This window comes from Miscanthus floridulus, chromosome 6, assembly GCF_019320115.1.
Source record: "Miscanthus floridulus cultivar M001 chromosome 6, ASM1932011v1, whole genome shotgun sequence".
In the NCBI taxonomy this organism is placed as follows: domain Eukaryota; kingdom Viridiplantae; phylum Streptophyta; class Magnoliopsida; order Poales; family Poaceae; genus Miscanthus; species Miscanthus floridulus.
The window spans coordinates 11,976,196-11,982,195 of record NC_089585.1 but is presented as its reverse complement, the minus strand read 5'-3'; the positions used below and the strand labels follow the sequence as shown (position 1 = coordinate 11,982,195).

The 6,000-nt window shown below is 52.2% G+C and overlaps 1 protein-coding gene across 1 annotated transcript; it reads left to right on the top strand.

Moving 5' to 3' along the window:
• The first annotated feature begins 669 nt into the window (after positions 1–669).
• LOC136457644 (coleoptile phototropism protein 1-like) lies at positions 670–5,404 on the top strand. The gene is made up of 3 exons (XM_066457669.1): positions 670–1,725; positions 4,577–4,882; positions 4,987–5,404. Exons 1-3 carry the CDS (start codon positions 814–816, stop codon positions 5,230–5,232), a joined length of 1,464 nt encoding a protein of 487 aa, XP_066313766.1. The 5' UTR covers positions 670–813; the 3' UTR covers positions 5,233–5,404.
• The last annotated feature ends 596 nt before the right edge of the window (positions 5,405–6,000 follow it).

Here is a 6,000-nt window from a genome sequence, read left to right as displayed (position 1 = left end):
TGGGCGTTAAAAATAGTAACTGAGAAAGTACACATGCTGTTCACCTTGCAAGGTTGCGGGCATTGAAACCCCTTTTGGCTTATAGTGAGTTTAAACCAACTAAGCCTGCACCGTTTTATTCCGACTACAGATGTGTATGGCTCAAGAACATGCATGCATGTGTGTACGACTAGCTACGTGGTCCACTCGGACCTTGGCCCAGGTGCGGTATGCGGACGAAACAGTAAAGGTACGAGGTCCACACTCCAGGCAGCGCTAGCTGCGCTACACAGACGCACTGATGCACATGGTGCTGCTCTCGCTTCTTCAAACTCACTCGATCCGTCTGTGTAAGTTTGTCCGGAGAACAGTAGATGTGCTGTGCATACACTACAGTCTACAGCTACATTGTACGTTTCACTTTCACCCACCAAATACTTGAATTACACATGCCAATGATACATAGAAACACAGGCGTGTTTTGGCGATTTATGCATATACGTTTTTGTACGCGTTAGAATGGTATGATGACTATACCATCCGCAGCCATATGCCTGTGTACCCACTCTGGTCCAAGTATGTCACCGTCTCTCGCACTGCAGCACAGCTTTTGTGCCTTGTCGTTGGTCCATCCATATGCACACACTCTCAACTCTCTCAAGTGACCAAGCATGCAGCTGCAGCTGCTCACACACGTTGCTAGCTTAGCTAGCTCCGTTGCTCGCCATCGCCAACTACTAATACTACACACTCGCGCACGCACATACAGCAGCAGCCGAGAGCCTCGAAGAGCTTTACGCGCGCGCCCCGCCGCCGCCACCAGCAGCAGCAGCCATGAAGTCGTCGTCTCAGACTCAGAGCCCGAAGACCCCATCGCCCCGCGGCGGCATGGGCAGCGCCGAGCAGGCGCGCTCGGCCTCGGAGCCGTGGCTGGTGGCCGCGGCGGCGGCGAGCGCCAGCGACGACTCGTGCGTCAACGACGTGGACAACTTCGCGCGCACCGTGGCGGCCGTCAAGTCCAAGGCGGCGTCGTGCGCGCGCCCGGACATGCTGGCGTCCGTGCTGTCGCACTACGCGGCCAAGTGGCTCCCGGACGTGGCGCCGCCCCTCGCGTCGTCGTCCCCGGCGTCGTCCGTGTCCGGGCGCTTCCTGCCCCCGGAGAGCCCCACGGCCACGTGGCTCAAGAAGGGGCTCCTGCTGGAGTCCCTCGTCGCCGCGCTCCCGCCGGACCCTCCAGCAGCGGTCGCCGGCGGCGGCTGCTGCGCCACCACCGCGGCCGTCGCAACCGACGACGGCATCACGTGCGACTTCCTGCTGAAGCTGCTCCGCGCGGGGAGCATGGTGGGCGCGGACGCGGCGCTGCTGCGGGACCTGGAGGCCCGCGCGGCGCGGCGGCTGGACCAGGCCACGCTGGGCGCCGTGATGATACCGGCGTTCGGGCACGCCGGGGACCACGCTTCGTCGGCGCTGCTCCTCGACGTGCCCCTTGTGCTGCGCCTCGTCCGCGGGTTCCTCAAGGAGGGCGCAGCAGCAGGCGCCAGCAAGGCCAGCAGCGGCGCCTCCATCATCGGCGGCGGCGGCGCGGCGGCCGCGAGGGTGGCCAGGCTCGTGGACGCGTACCTGGCCGAGGCCGCGCTGGAGGCCGGCCTCCGCCCCGCCGAGTTCGAGGAGCTCGCGCGCGCCGTGCCCGCACACGCGCGTCCCGCCGACGACGCGCTCTACCGCGCCGTCGACACCTACCTCAAGGTGCGCATGCGCTCCCGCGCACACTCCTTCGGTCCTTCCCTTTCCATTCCTGGTTCCTCCTTGTCCTTGATTGCACTCCATGACTCTCGGTGGCACACCATGCGCGCGTGCGGCGTAGCACGCGTGCGTGCCCATTCCTGCTCGCCGAAAAGGCCACGGCCACGAACAACATAGCCGCGTCTTCATGTCAGTGACTCAGTGCTAACAGTTTTTTAGACGAGGAAAAATCCTCCGTTCAGGCCTCTGCATCACTCGATGCACATGCAGCCACCGTGTCAGCATTAGTGCACAGTTACCTTACCTGTATTCTTGCATTGCAATCCCATACTGTATCTTGCAGTGACATTGGTCAAAAGAGGAAATCTTAGGGCCTGATTAGATTTCAAAAAATTTTACGCAGTATCTGTCACATCGAATCTTGCGGCATATGTATGGAGTACTAAATGTAGACGGAAAAAAAAACTAATTACACAGTTGGTCGAGAAATCACGAGACGAAACTTTTGAACCTAATTAGTCCATAATTAGACACTAATTACCAAATACAAACGAAATGCTACCGTAAGCCAAAATCCAAAAAATTTTGGATCTAAACGGGGGAGAGACCGTTGGTTTCAGTTTCATTTGGAAACGCCTTTTCGTGCACGGCAAAAAGGCAGTGGTGCTGAAGTCTGTGTTCTTGAGTTGATGGGTTAGTGGGGTTGCCTTGGGTTGCAGACAATCCCAGGACGTGTTCGAATCTGTGCTGGAGATACAGATACCAGTAATTATTCTTAGTAAAGTAAAGCAGTACTGTAAAAGCGATAGGAATCACCGAATCAGGCATGCAGATACTGGGCGCGACTCTGGCCTTCTTTGGGCGCCTGAAAACTTGCGAGGCATGTCCATGTGGTTCTGTGTTTGACTGTACTGTGCTTTGCATTGGACCATGCAATGCTAGCTAGCATTGTAGGACTACCCGTGTCCATTTTTTATCAGCCCGTTTGTTGGTTTGAAACTTATTAAAACTGATTGAAAAATAATGTTTTGATTGAATTATTATGAGAGAAAAATACTGTTTCGATTAAAAAAACAAGTCAAATAAGCCGAATATAGAGTAAGACGAATAGGACCATTATTGCCGTTCTGTCTGGCCGTAAATCCATTTATTCTGCAATCATAAGTTAGGTCCTAGGCGTAGCGTGCCATCACAGCAAAAATCATAACAAAGCCTGCAACACACAACTATGCTTAGGGGGTGGGTGTTTGGTTCGCTTCTAAAATTCATGTCATATTGAAGGTTTAGATACTAATAAGGAGTATTAAATATAGATTAATTATAAAGCCAATTACATAGATGGAAGCTAATTTGCGAGACGATTTTTTAAGCATAATTAATCTGTCATTAGCACATGTTTACTGTAGCACCACGTTGTCAAATCATGAACTAATTAGGCTTAAAAGATTCGTCTCGCAAATTAGTCGCAAGTTGTGCAATTAATTTCGTAATTAGTCTATATTTAATACTCCATGTATGTATCCAAACATTCGATGTGATAGAAATTTTAGAAGGTACTGCACTAACCAAACAGCGCCTTATTCTATGATTCTATAGGGAAGGGAACAAACCACACACTAGTTATTTTATTTATCCATGGGTTTGTTTGTGCCTGGCCTGTGAACTGAATGATAGCCTTTGGTTGCTTGCTTGCACGGTTTGACAATGCAAGATTTTAAAAAAAAACCTCCCTCCCATTTGTCGCTAAACCCTTGCTACTAGCATCTGTCTGTTGCATTGCATAGGGTGAGTATGTCAAAAAGGCTGAAACGTCTTATCTACTGGTGTCACTCACTGTAGTGTCCAAAATCCCAACTAGTCGCTGAAGCTTCACGCTTTGCTGTATTGACGCTGGCATGTTAGCTTTGAACTTATCCACAGGTTTATTAGTTAAAATCTACGTTATTTTTATCTCACAACAGAATAACTTCGGTCGATTTTAATACCAGTCAAACGGACTGTTTAGCGAAGGACAAACGTTTGGAGAGAGATGTCAGTGTCGTCACAGTGTCACGTGAGCTCCACCGGTTAACCAGCAGAGAGACAGAGAGACCTGTCAACTGTCATTACACATGGGAATAGGCGCTTGACTGCTTGTGGATACGAAAACCCTTCTTCTCCCTTTGGGCTTTGGTGCCCTGTGCGCTAAACTACTCGGCCACACTTTCCTTTGTCCTGCTAGCTGCGATGACCAGCCACCAGCAGGGTTACTGTACACCTGCATTTTTCGCAGGAAACTAGATGTGCTTGATAGTTGAATAGTACTAATAATATCCTGTTCAGATAGATCCATCTGAAAATGTGTGGACGGAGTTCCCAAGCAAGTAGCGGCGCCTGCAACAGGGATCTTTGCAGGCGTGAACAGAAATTCTAGATTCTCAGAGTCCCATTGCGTGCTGCTGTCTGGATGTGCCTGGGGACCTGGGTGCAGTCTACAACAGTGACAGGATCTTTCTTTTGATTTCACGGGCCTGAGTATCAGAACACCAACAGTTTTGAGATCGAAATGCAGCAAAAGAAATCTTGGGGAAGCCTGTTCTGTTACGTTCCTCTGCATTTTGCCGCTGAGACACTGTCATCGGGAATATAATGCTGACAGCGCTGATATATTCGCATGTCAAATCGATGATACACTGGCCATGCATGAAAAGTCACGTCAGATTCAGGAATCAGGATCGCTACTTTGTGCGGTGCACATTGATGATTTGCATTTAGTAGAATTAGGATTGCATTAAGATAATCCAAAAGTTCCGTGACATGCTTCAAAGAAATGGCCGCTGATCCTTATTCCTTGGCATGGCTCCATTTCCGACAGGCGCATCCGAACACCGCCAAGGAGGAGCGGAAGTCGCTGTGCCGGCTGATCGACGCGCGCAAGCTCACGGCGGAGGCCGCGGCGCACGCCGTCCAGAACGAGCGCATGCCGGTGCGCTCCGTGATGCAGGTGCTCTTCTCGGAGCACGGCAAGCTCAACCGCCTCGCCGAGCTGAGCAACTCCTTCAGCAGCCAGCGCAGCCCCAACCCGGCGCTGGAGCTCCCCGGCCGCTGCCCCTCCAAGCGCGAGGTCCTCGCGCAGCACCAGGAGGTGCGCCGCCTCCGCGAGGACGTGGCCAGGCTCCAGGTTCTTCTTCGTCGTCGTCTTGAGCTTCCGAGTCCGCACGAGGTTCGATTCAGTGCTCCGATCGGCTACACTGACACTGGAACGTACGTACTCTGCGTTTGCAGGTGCAGTGCAACGCGCTGCAGGCCCAGGTGGACAGGCTGAGCTCCGAGAGGCGGCGACGCGGCGGCGGCGGCGGTGGCGGCTTCTTCAAGTGGAGCGCGTTCTGGTTCGGCGGTGGCATGGGCGCCGATGTTGCGAGGGTGGACAACTCGGAAAGCGACATGGAACGCCGGACGCCGCCCAAGGGGAAGAAGAGCAGCACCGCCACGGCGACGCCGAACGCAAAGTGGCGCAAGTCAACGTCCTGAGATGGGGATGTCGAAGGAATGGTGATCAATGGTTGTTTATTGTGGTTTCTGCTTTTGCTTGGGGTTATAGTTGTAATTTCTTTGAGTTTGAATGCCCTATTGTGTTACTGTCATCTCGAGTTTCTGTTCATGGTGAAATTATCTGACTGAACTGTATGACGTACTAGTAGACAGAAAGCACCAACTGCTGATAGGCAGAACCGCAGAAGCCACGAACAGATCAACATGGAAAATGTAAAATCGTAAATGCACATAATGTTAGACCTCTACATATAGAACGAACTAGTGAGTCTACTTGTACTAAGATAAACCGTGAGTCCTAAAACATATGTTAGTGCAGTAACAATAGATATAATGAGAGAAAGAGAAGAATAAAAGAAGAACGTGTCGAACCTGATATCGCAGAGGGAGATGGTTTAGAAGCCACCATTTCGTTCGTCGGTGACGTCTGCACACGGGCAGCGACGTTCGGGGAAGAGGTCAATGAAGTCGTCGACGTCGATGGAGCGGAGCGGCACGACTGGTGGCTTCCCGTCACTGGCTGCGCCCCTCTCTGATCGGGATTAGGGTTTAGGTTTTGGTGGGGAGCTCGGCTCAGATGAACCTCGTACTCAGAGCCACTGTCCCCACCTCTATATATACAGTGCAGTGTGACAGGGGTCCTCCATCCATAGTGAGCTGGGCGCCCCCCATCAGAGCGTGGATCAAAGGCCCAACTGGAATTAGAGATCAATCTAACAATCTCCCTCTTGATCTCCTATCATCTTT